Source organism: Jaculus jaculus, chromosome 8 (assembly GCF_020740685.1).
Source record: "Jaculus jaculus isolate mJacJac1 chromosome 8, mJacJac1.mat.Y.cur, whole genome shotgun sequence".
In the NCBI taxonomy this organism is placed as follows: Eukaryota; Metazoa; Chordata; class Mammalia; order Rodentia; family Dipodidae; genus Jaculus; species Jaculus jaculus.
The window spans coordinates 1,275,785-1,287,507 of NC_059109.1; the positions used below are offsets into that span (position 1 = coordinate 1,275,785).

The following is an 11,723-nucleotide window of genomic DNA, read 5'->3' on the forward strand; positions in this document are numbered from 1 at the left end:
CAGAGATGCCAAAGTACAGAATACAAACAGGGAGGGAAAACCCAGCAGAGGACTGGTGAATTGCTCTAGTTCTACGGGGAACTGAAAGACCCAGCAGGGTCAATGTCCTTTCTGGAGGCACTAGTCAGCTGCTCCATTTCCTACCTGAAGCTTATGGAAACTTGTCTGTGAGTGGACCTTGGCACTTGGGTCCTGCCTTTTAAATAAATGTAACCTTAATTAGTCCAAGGTTCAGGACATTTTATCCTGTTTTATAAGCAGCGTGCACTCACGATAGCCATCTATTCTTAAGAGGTAGTACAGTAGTCTGGCTGTCTGTTTTCCTCTCTTTATAATATTCCCTGTATTTGATATTTTACTTTTTTCTATCATTCATTAGCCACCCACCCCCCTTTTATTCTTCCTTCCCTGACTTGTTAATTGGTAGAATCTTTGACCTCCTTCACCTGATGCCTTCCTTCCTAGGGCCAGTACATACCACAAACTTCTAGGCTTTTTTCACTCCATAATGGCCAGTGACCTACGGGAGGAGGTGAACTGCCCCATCTGCATGGACACTCTTCAGGAGCCTGTCAGCATTGACTGTGGACACACTTTCTGCTCCCAATGCATCACTGAAGCTGGAAACACTTCAAACAGCTTGTTCCAATGTCCCCTCTGCAAGGACACTGTGAGGAGGGGCATGTTCAAGCCCAACTGGTTGGTGATGCGTCTGGTGGAGAAAATCCAAGCTATGGGTCCCACTGAGCACCAACCACAAGATAAAGAGCTGAGATGTCAGAGGCATGGGGAAAAGTTACATTACTTCTGTGAGCACGAAGGGGAGCTCCTCTGCACCGTGTGTCGGGAAGCCAAGAACCACACGTCCCACAGGATCAGCTTGATAGAAGAGGCTGCCCAGGACTACCAGGTAGGTTATCGGGAACCCTTCTCTGCCCCTTCCCTAACAGAGGAAGAGTTCAAGTGGGATGTGGGAAATGTTATCTGCTGCAGTTGCTTGGCACCCATTGCCCTGCCCCTGGCATTTGAGGGGCAGTTTATAGCCAGGCAGAGTAGGTTCAAAGAGTTGAGTTTTGGAGACATACCTCTTAGAAATCAAAATAGGGGGGAGAAAGGTCAGAAAGTGGGTTTTGACTCAGAAGGTCTCAGCTTAAGTTGAAACGCCAAAGTTTATGACCTTTAAGGAATCATTTCACCTCTCCCGACCAGCACTACCACTTTACTGTGGAAATCTGGGGCACTAGACATGGTAGGCAAGCCAGCACTCTACATTGAGTTGTATTCCCAGGCATGGGCATCACCTTGCCCCTCAGAGGGCACACAAAACCTCTATCTCTTTCTCTTATTATCTCACTATAGGCCAGGCTGACCTGGAACTCATTCTGTAACCTAGTGACCTCAAATTCACAGCAATTATTTTTTTAGAAAAATATTTCATTTTTATTTATTTGAGAGAGAGATATAGAAGGAAGAATAGGCATACCAGAGCCTCCAGCAGCTACAGACCAACTCCAGATGCATAGGCCACCTTGTGCATCTGGCTTACGTAGGTCCTAGAGAATCAAATCTAGGTCCTTTGGCTTTGCAGGAAAGTGTCATTAACAGCTAAGCCATCTCTCCAGCCCAATTCTTTTATATCAGCTTTCAAGTACAGGGACTATAGGAGTGAGCCACCACACCCAGCTCAAAACCTATCTCTTAAAGACATTGGTTGGGTATGGGGAGGTGGCTCAATGGGTAAAATGATTGAGGACCTGAGATCTGATTCCCAACACCTATGTAAAAAACTGGGCACATGTCTGTAATCCCACCACTTGGGAGGTATAGACAGGAGGATGGGGGAAGTGGTCAGCTTGCTGGCTGGCTAATCTAGTGGAATCAGTGAGGTACCTCTCAAAAAATAAGGTGGCTGGGTGTGGTGGCACACACCTTTAATCCCAGCACTCAGGAGTCAGAGGTAGGAGGATCACCATGAGTTCAAGGCCACCCTGAGACTACATTGTGAATTCCAGGTCAGCCTGAGCTAGAGTGAAACCATACCTTGAAAAACAAACAAACAAAAAAAGTGGAAAAAAAAAAAAACTTGAGAGCATAGAGAGCATCAACATTGACCTCCATCCTCCAAGTGCAGTGTGTACATGCACACATGTGTACACACACACACACACACACACACATATGTTGGCAGACAGAAGAGATCAAGTCTGTTCAGAAAGCATTGTCTGGATGACCATAACTAGGCATTAATAACTTCTTATTAGGTCACTAAAGCTTCAGGTGTCTCCCTTCCCATCAGTCTCTCTCCCCAGCGGAGAAAGAACGCTGTAAAAAGAAAAGTTAATAAACCGGGTGTGGTGGCGCATGCCTTTAATCCCAGCACTCGGGAGGTAGAGGTAGGAGAATTGCCTTGAGTTCAAGGCCAACCTGAGACTTCGTAGTAAATTCCAGGTCAGCCTGGGCTAGAGTGAGACCCTACCTTGAAAAAACAAAAACAAAAAAGAAGAAAAGGAAAGTTAATGACACCAAGACCCCTGGAGAGCTTGAAGACTCCAGAGAATGGGAGCCTACCCAAAGCACTCTCTCTCACAGGTGCAGATTGAATCACAGGTTGGTGTTTTGGAGCAGAAGGAGGAGGAAATAATACAAGAGAAGGTGCTAGGTGAACAGATGATCGATGACTCCATGGTAAGAAACATTCCATCTGGTCTCCTCAGATGCAAAACCATTTCTGCTAAAGCTCCCAAAATGCCTATTACACCTAGATGGGACAACATACCAGTGACATGGAGGTGCAGGGTAGTGCTGTGGGGGAGCCCTGATCTATTGCACTGTACCTGACCTGCATAGGCACCATGCTAGCAGACAGGAGACAGGTCTGTGAAAACATTTAAAACTGAAAAGTCTGCAAATGTGAGGATTTTGTTGTTTTTGAGATAGGCTGGCTTAAATTCACTATGTAGCTGCCTCTGATCCTCCTGCCTCTGTCTCCCAAGTGCTGAGATTATAGGTGTGTGCCACTACAGCTGGCTGAAATGTGAGTTTTAGAAATTTGGTCCTTGAGCTAGAGAGATGGCTTAGCACTTATGGAGCTTGCCTAAGGACCCAGGTTTGATTCCACAGTACCCATGTAAGCCAGATGTACAGGGTGGCACATGAGTCTGGAGTTTACAGTGGCTAGAGACCTGGCATGCCCATTTCTCTCTCCTTCAAATAAAAATAAGATAAAATATTTGAAAAAAATAAAGTCCTAGCTCTAAAACTGAAAACAGGAAGTGGTTTGAAGCAGGTTCTCCCCTCTCCTTTCCAAAAAGTTCTACCCTAGTGACTGCTCTGCATTAGTGCTCAATATAAACTTAAATATACTTAAAAGTGAATGCTGGGCTTGAAAGACGTTGGAAGGAGACCTACTCATATCTGCATCCCTCCCCTTGCTCCCAGGCCTGGGTACTTCTAGAGAAAGAAAAGGCCCTTGAGGAATTCAAGAGCCTGCGGCAAATCTTAGACAAGGAGGAGAAATCTTTTCTGTCTAGACTGAAGCAGCTGGAGCAGGAAGTAGCTGAGAGGATGAAGCAGTACATCACTGTCACTGAGGAGCAGCTGGGCTCTCTCAGGACACTCATTGATATCCTGAAGGCCAGGCTGCAAATGCCTCCCCTGCAGCTGCTGGAGGTGAGTTGTTTGGGGGGCAGAACTGCAGCTGGCCCTACCCCCTTCTGGCCAGGATATGGTTGACCAGGCAGAATGTCTGAGATTGAGTGGTTCGTGCTATCCAACAAAAAGTCCCTCATAGTGGTCCACACCTGTAATGCCAGCATTCAAGACCCTGGAGCAGGAAGATTGCTGCGAGTTCAAGGCCAGCCTGGTCTGAAGGGAAGACTTTGTCTCAAATAAAACTGTATATATGGCTCATACCTGTAATCCTAGCACAAAGGAAACTGGAGCGTTATTTGAGTGAGCTAGAGTTTAAGGCAAGCCTGGGCTACATAGTGAATTCCAGGTCAGTCTGGACTACAGTGAGGTCTCACTTCAAAAAGACCAAATAAGAAGAGGAGGAGGAGAAAGTTGGTTGTGGTGGCACACACCTTTAATCACAGCACTTGGAAGGCAGAGATAGGAGGATTGCCCTGAGTTTGAGGTCAGCCTGGGAATACATAGTGAATTCCATGTCAGCCTAGGCTAGAGTGAAACCCTACTTCAAAAAAAAAAAAATTAAAAAGTGAATGAACAAGAGAGAGAGACCACACAAAGCTGCTCCACCCTTTCTTTTGACCCTGCCAGCAGAGCTCCCTGTTCCAATCGTCAGCTTCAAAATGTCACTTTTCTTTCTTCTCCTCATTTAGTTCCTCTTATTGTTTAACGCTGTCTTGTCTGCTAATACAGCAGGGCTTCTTAGAGCAGCTCTGCAGAGTGGATGGGAGATAAAGAATGAGAATGAGTATTAGAGGTGCTGTGACTCCACCTCCAGCAACACTGGAACCTCCTCCTTGGTGCCTCTGACTCATGCAACCTCTGAGGCTGTACTCTCTTTCTCTTCCAGGACATCCAAGAGATCTTGAGCTGGTATGATTGGCCTTCCCAAGTCCATGGTGTTGACTGAATCATGCATACAACATTTGACACATATGCAAACATTCTCTACATTCTCCCCACACTATGCTGTTGGCTGTAACTTATTCAGGTTACAGGCAGGGAAAGCTAAGCTGTGCAGAGAAGCATGTGGGCTGTGGTAAAGAGACAGGCTCATTTCTCCAGCTGCCTGGCTCTTCAGTAGTCTCCTCTTTCCTGGTACCCCTTGTTGCCCTCTTGCTCATTTGGGTGGGTCCTGAGTCTCCTGCCCCATCTTCTTGCCCCATTTCCCTTCACTCCTCTCTGCCTACATCTCCCATATTCATTTGCTTTCTTTCTTTTTTAAATACTTTTATTTATTTGCAAGGAGAGAAAGGGAGGAAGAGAGAGAGAATGGTTATGCCAGGATCACTTGCCACTGCAAATAAACTCCAGAAACATGTGCCATTTTATGCATCTGACTTTACATGAGTACTGGGCAATCAAACCCAGGCCTTCAGGCTTTGCAGGCAAGTGCCTTTAACCACTGAGCCATCTTTCCAACTCTCACATTCATTTTCATATCTCCTCATGCTTCACCTCACCCCAGCACCATATCCCTAATCATGATTTCCTGGCATACAGCTCACTGGTCCTACCCTCTCCCCGTCCCAGGCTTCCATTCCTCATGCCCACATCACAGGGCCTTCTTCTCTGTAACTGTCCCCTGAACTCACCACCCAGTTCAGCCATGTCTTCACAGGAGCGAAGAATTTCAGTTTCTCAACCCAATCCTAGTTCCTTCAGACCTGGTTAAAAATATCAGTGAAACACAAACAAAACATGACTCCATCATCAAGATCCTGAAGAATTTCAAAGGTGAGGAAAGAGCGATCAATTCCTGTACTCACCTGCCTCTGGGGATTCTGTCACCCCACAGGACTACCTGGAACTCACAGATGCCAGTGTGGGCCCTTCAAATGCCAGGCTCTCTACTGAGCACAAAACCTTATCGTTAGGGCAATTGTTCATGATGTCTTCATCGCATGTTTCTTGTTTGCCTGCACGGCTCCTCGTGACAGGAGTCACAAAGGGGATTGGACTTACACCCCAAGTTGTAACGGGAGTTTAGAGTAAAAATCTGAGCTCTGGCAGCCACAACAAGCTAGGCTAGAACACCTATGTCTACTTGCCAGTTAAAGAAATGATGCTAAAAATCAGGAAGAGGCTTCTTTGAAGTGGACACAAATGGAAAAAGAACAAAGAGTTCCATCTTTGGAGCTCTGACACGAAATTGGGGTTTAAGTAGAAGGTGAGAGGTATGCATAACTAAACCCACTGTGGTCTCAGCTCAGCTCTGGTCTGTCCTGCAAGATGGTCTAATAAATTGTCAGAACTGTGTGAAGTTTCTTCCTGTGAGGAAGTTCTTCCTCTGGCTGGCTCTAGCGCTTTAGCCTTTCCCTTCTGTCAACATGAAATTCCTAGGGAAATTTTTTAAAAATATATTTTGCTTATTTATTTATTTGAGAGAGAGAAAGAGGCAGAGAGAGAGAGAGAGGGAGGGAGAGAATGGGCGCACCAGGGCCACCAGCCACTGCAAATGAACTCCAGACGCGTGTGCCCCCTTGTGCATCTGGCTTATGTGAGTCCTAGAGTCAAACTGGGATCCTTTGGCTTTGCAGGCAAACGCCTTGACCGCTAAGCCATCTCTCCAGCCCCAGGAAATTTTAATTCATTGAGGTCCATTGTTTTTATAATCTGATAGCCAAAGGTAGGGATACAAGAGTCTCTCTTTAGAATGTCTCCTCTCCTTCCAGGGCAACTATAGTTCTGCCACCTGGAAACACTGGAAGTTCCATTTCTTAGAGACCCGGGTACTGAGCACTGCATAGTCAATACTTCAAAACTCCACAACTGTGCTCCAAGGTACAGGTTACTACCAGCAGCTTATGGTGAGGCCCCTGAACCTCCAGGCAGGAGAGGGACATCTCCCAGGTCACGTAATAATTAGGTGAAAGAGAGAGCAGCCACTTACCTGGCCAAGAGCATGGTGGTACAGCCCTGTACTCCTAGCACTCGGCAGGCAGAGGCAAGAGGATTGCCACAAGCTTGAGGTCTACCTGGTCTACACAGAAAGCTCTAGGCCAGTCAGGGCTGCCGAGTAAAACCATTTGTCTCAGAAAAGACCAGAAAACCAAACAAAAATAAACTCATTTACCCAAAATCCTGAAACCACCTCGTGCATTCTAGAGCTGAAGGACAGGATTCAGTTTACCTCCCGCCAGCCAGAGTTTCTGCACAATGGAGGTTGAGGAGGACTGTTTGCTGGGTTTATGACTTGCACACTGTGGGGGCTTAATGTCCTGGGTTCCAGCACTGCGGACAAGTAGGGAACTCCCCCACCTCTGTCAGGCAGAAGTCCGAAAGGTTCCTCTACTTCCCAGTGGCTGGGTAAAGGTCTCTACTTGATACCACTAACTGATATTATCTATGGTGGCCACCTGCTTCTTTTTATTGGTAGCTTCTGGTTTCCAAGACCAAAATTTGTTTTCTCTTTCCAATTCCTAGGGTATCTGTTAGAGAAAAATGATCCAGAGTCACCCACCTCAGGTAGGAGTCTAGTGTGGCCTCCAGGTCTACATGTCAAAATGCTCTATCCATCCAGCACACCTACTCATCAGGGGAAAGGTAGACATGACAGCAAAAAGAGTTTCCTAATATACACATCACCCGCTCAGGATTAGGTAGAATGAATGATTGCTCTCAGCTCCCACCTGAGATGGACAAAACTGGGAAAGAGCCGGGCGTGGTGGCACACACCTTTAATCTCAGGACTCAGGAGGCAGAGGTAGGAGGATTGCCATGAGTTTGAGGCCACCCTGAGAATACAGTGAATTCCAGGTCAGCCTGAGCTAGACTGAGACCCTACCTCAAAAACACAAAACGCCCCCCCCAAAAAAAAACAACCACCACACCACCAAAAACAAACAAACAAACAAAAAAGAAAGAGCAGAAAGAAGAGTGAAGAGACTGCAGGAAGGCCGGGGAGCAGGGGCTGTGAAATCTTGGAGACTTCTGAAACCAAAGATGGGTAGGCAGGAGTTGGGGGCTGGTCAGGAATCTCATCTATCCGCTTCCTTAACTACACCTCCCCCAGGAAGTGCCAGGTCCCTGACAGGCTGACCCCGGGTCATGCAGGTACACCCTTTCTACTTGGCCTTTGTCACTCCTGCTGCCTCCTGACCTCAGCAGAACCGACCTGCGCTGGTCCAGCTCTCCCTGACCTCTTTTTCTCCGTTTCTGCCTCCAAAAATGGCAACGGGTCAACTAAACAGGGGTGGCCAAATGCCTGCCATTCTACCTTCACTTTGGAGCCTTCTTTGCAGGGCCTTCAGCACTGCTCCTGGAGCAAAGCAGCGACTCTGACTGGGAGGCACCTGGAGATGACAGCCTGGAGCCTGCGGAGAGCCTGGGCACTGACCACCTCTTGGGATCGCTGGGTGAGCAGCCCTGAGTGAGGGGGTGGGATAGGCTTGCGCTGCTGGCCACCGACCTGGGGGCGTGATGACCTGGAGCAGGAAGGATTTTTGTTTGTTGTTTTGAGACGAGGTTTTAGGTAGTACAGGCTGGAATTACAGGTTTTTCCTTATTGCCTAGACTGTTGGTGCCCCCTAATGGAAAAGAGAAGTCACTACTATCGTCTCCCTTCGGGTTTCCATCCTCACTAACCTTTTTACTTACCAAGGCTATATATAATCCAGCCAGGCCTGGGAGCCGGTAAGACGTGTCAGGGGTACAACTGTAACACTTCTCAAGAACCTGAACGCTCACTCTCCCCTATCTCCACATTCTTTCCCAAACTCCCACATCTGCTAAGGGAGAATTAGTACAGCAGCAAAGATTGAAGTGAGGTAATGAATCAGGAGAATGAGACCCGCTTCTAAACTTTCAGCAGACAGGAATACCATTAACAGACACCCCCAAGTCTTGATTACTGTCACTCAATGTCTGAATTCTAGTAGAAGGGCTGGGCGGGAGGTGCTGAATACTCCTCACGTATTCCAGCATTTCCCATCGTCTTGTGTTAGAAGTCCACTTCACCTCTCACAGTAGCTGCAACCCTTGTGTGGGTGACAGGCGAACCGGGGAGCATGGGAAGCAGGGGCCGATGGATAGGGCCTCATTTTGAAGAGATACCACCACCACCATAGGTAGAGAGCTCCCCTCTGCACTGAACGCAATGGTACGTGACGAAATTAGAGATTAACATTACGAGGCAGACAAGCCCGGCGTAGCGTTGCACACCTGTCATCCCGGCCCTGGGGCAGTGGGGACGGGAGGATTAGGAGTTCAGGGTCATCTTCAGCTACATAGCTGGTTCGAGGACAACTTGGCTACATGAGACCCAGACTCAGAAAACCAAAACCAAAGCAAACAAAATTTTAAGGCAGGGGTTGGGGCTTCCCTGGGGACTCCGACTAATACTTGGAAGAGAAAGTCTCCCTCCAGCTGCATCACAGGAAGCTAAGAAGCTGGAGACTGACGACTTGACCCGAGGCTGTCCCTCTTGCTCGCTTCCGTCTTCCCACAGCTCCCGTGACTCTGGACGCGGCCTCGGCCCACCCAGACCTTGTGCTTTCTCGGGATCTAAAGACAGTGACGCTGGACCTCGGCCCTCGGGGTGATTCTGCAGGGCCCGCCGACCCGGAGCGCTTCTACCCGGAGCCCTGCCTGCTGGGCCGCCCGGGGCTCGGCGCGGGCGCGCGGGCCTGGGAGGCGGAGCTCCGGGGCCCCGCGGACGCGGCCTGCGTCGTGGGCGTGGCCTCCGAGTTCGCGCCCCGCCGCGGCCTTCTGGGGCTGGAGCCCGGGGCGGGCTTCTGGGTGCTCCGCCTCTCCCGGGCCGGGTGCCAGGCGCTCACCGAGGGCTGCGAGGCAGAGGCTCTCCCGGTCAGTCCGAGGAAAGTGAGCGTCCGCGTGGATCATGACTGTGAGGAGGTCGCCTTCTACGATGCCGCTACACACTGTCGCATCTACACCTTCCACGCCTCTTTCCCGGGGCAGGTCTTCCCCTTTTTTGGCCTTCTAGCTCCTGGCACCCGAATCACTCTCAGCCCCTAGAGGTATCCCCTTGCTTCTGCGGCCGTGCCTTCCCCACTGACCCCTCTCCATTAGGACATACTGCAGCTGAAGGGTTAGCTGATGCAGGCCTGGCGTTTCCTCTTCCCTTCATATGCCTAAGTGGAGAAGAAAGGCTGGATAGACACAAAGTTATTCACTGCACACTTTGTAATAGGCCGAGATTGCGAACAACTCTGATAATCATCACTGAGTCCTGTTGAGAGATGCAGGAGACTGCACAGATGTCCTATGTCCCTTTCTTCTCCACCTTACTTACTGCAGCTTCTATGACTGTAAACGCTGGCATGGCCCATCTAGACCTCACCCTTTCCTGAGATTTGAAAATCATGAGGCTGCGTGCAGCCATCCAGGCCTGTGCCAATGGCCTTTCGCAAAAATGAAGAATGTCTATATATTACTATAGGGCAATCTCCAAGGTTAAGGGGAGAAAGTCAGGCGGGGAACTTCACACAGTACACGATATTATCTATAATCCCCCCCCATAAGGTTCTTATGTAGCTTAGGCTGCCCTCAGACTCACTATGAACATGGGTCAGCCTTCTGTCTCTACTTTCCGTGAGTGCTGGGATTACAGACGTGTACTACCATGCTTACTTGATGCAGTGCTGGGATGAAACCCAGGACTTTGTGAACGCTAGGCAGGCACTTCACCCACTGAGCCACATCCTTTCCCAGACCTTATGCTTCTCCTTTCTGTGTGGATGATGTTTGTGTGTCCGTGTATATGAATGCAGGCATGCATGTGAGTATCAGAGGACAACTTTTGGTTATTAGTCCTTACTTTCCACATTCTTTGACTTGGATTACAAACGATTTTTTTTTTTTTAAATGTTCATGCTGTGGTTCTAAATATGGGTACTCATGCTTGCATGGCATCTTCCCAGCTCTTATATTTCTCTCTCTCCCTCTCTTTCTTTCTTTTTTTTTTTTTTTTTCCAAGGTAGGGTCTCACTCTGGCTCAGGATGACCTGGAATTCACTATGGAGTCTCAGGCTGGCCTCAAACTCAGTGATCCTCCTACCTCTGCCTCCTGAGTGCTGGGATTAAAGGCGTGCACCACCACGCCCAGCGATTTCTCTTTTTAAATAGAATGATAAACCACACCTAATAAAAAGTTACTTATTGGGGAGGTAAAATTATGTGGAAGGGATGGATTTTAATCTTTTCTGGATATATCTTTTGTACATTTGATTTTGATATCATGTAAATATTATACATCATTATAAAATTCAATGAGAAAAATAAGGGACTGGAGGTATATCTCAGTGGTAGAGAGCATACTTAGCATGTGCAAGGTCCTAGGTATAATCCCCATCATGGGGAAAATGTCTTATGGGCAGATAAATGAGACAAAGTGAATCCATCTTAGTGTAGTTGATAGCTTACACACCAGAGACAAATTATTTTAAGTGACTTTAGCCAGGCCTGTGGTATGGGCCTGTACTACTAGTTAATCAAAGAACCTAAGACAAGAAGATCACTTTAGTTCACAAGTCCAAGACCAGCCTGAACAGCACAGTGAGATCCCCATCTCAAAACAACAACAAAAGCGACTCTAAAACACAATGATTTGGACGTTAAGGAGATAGCTCAGCTATTAAAGGCTCTTGCTTACAAAGCCTGACTAGCCTAGGTTCAATTCCCAAGCCGCCCACAACCACATAAAGACAGACACAAAAAGTTGCTCAAGGGCTGGATAGATGGCTTAGCAGTCAAGGCACTTGCCTACCAAGCCTAAGGACCCAAGTTTGATTCCCCAGTACCCACGTAAGCCACACAAAGTGGCACATGCATTTGGAATTCATTTGCAGTGGCTTGAGTCCTTGGCATGCTCATTCACTATCTACTTCTCTGTCTCTCAAATAAATAAACAAATAAAAGTTGCTGAAACATCTGGTGTTCTATTTACAGTGGCAAGTGACCCTAGCACGCACACACATACACACAGACACATAAATAGCCCAAGTTCAATTTCTCAGTACCCATAAAAGCCAGATGCACAAAGTGACACATGGGCTGACGTCCCCCCACCCCTGCTT

General features: G+C 48.0%; 1 protein-coding gene across 1 annotated transcript; it reads left to right on the forward strand.

Annotated features, from left to right (window-relative positions):
• Nucleotides 1-277: 277 nt before the first annotated feature.
• Trim31 (tripartite motif containing 31) lies at nt 278-9,663 on the forward strand. Its single transcript, XM_012952059.2, has 8 exons — nt 278-294; nt 466-910; nt 2,590-2,685; nt 3,439-3,669; nt 4,538-4,560; nt 5,309-5,424; nt 7,932-8,045; nt 9,137-9,663. Exons 2-8 carry the CDS (start codon nt 509-511, stop codon nt 9,661-9,663), a joined length of 1,509 nt encoding a protein of 502 aa, XP_012807513.2. The 5' UTR covers nt 278-294; nt 466-508.
• The last annotated feature ends 2,060 nt before the right edge of the window (nt 9,664-11,723 follow it).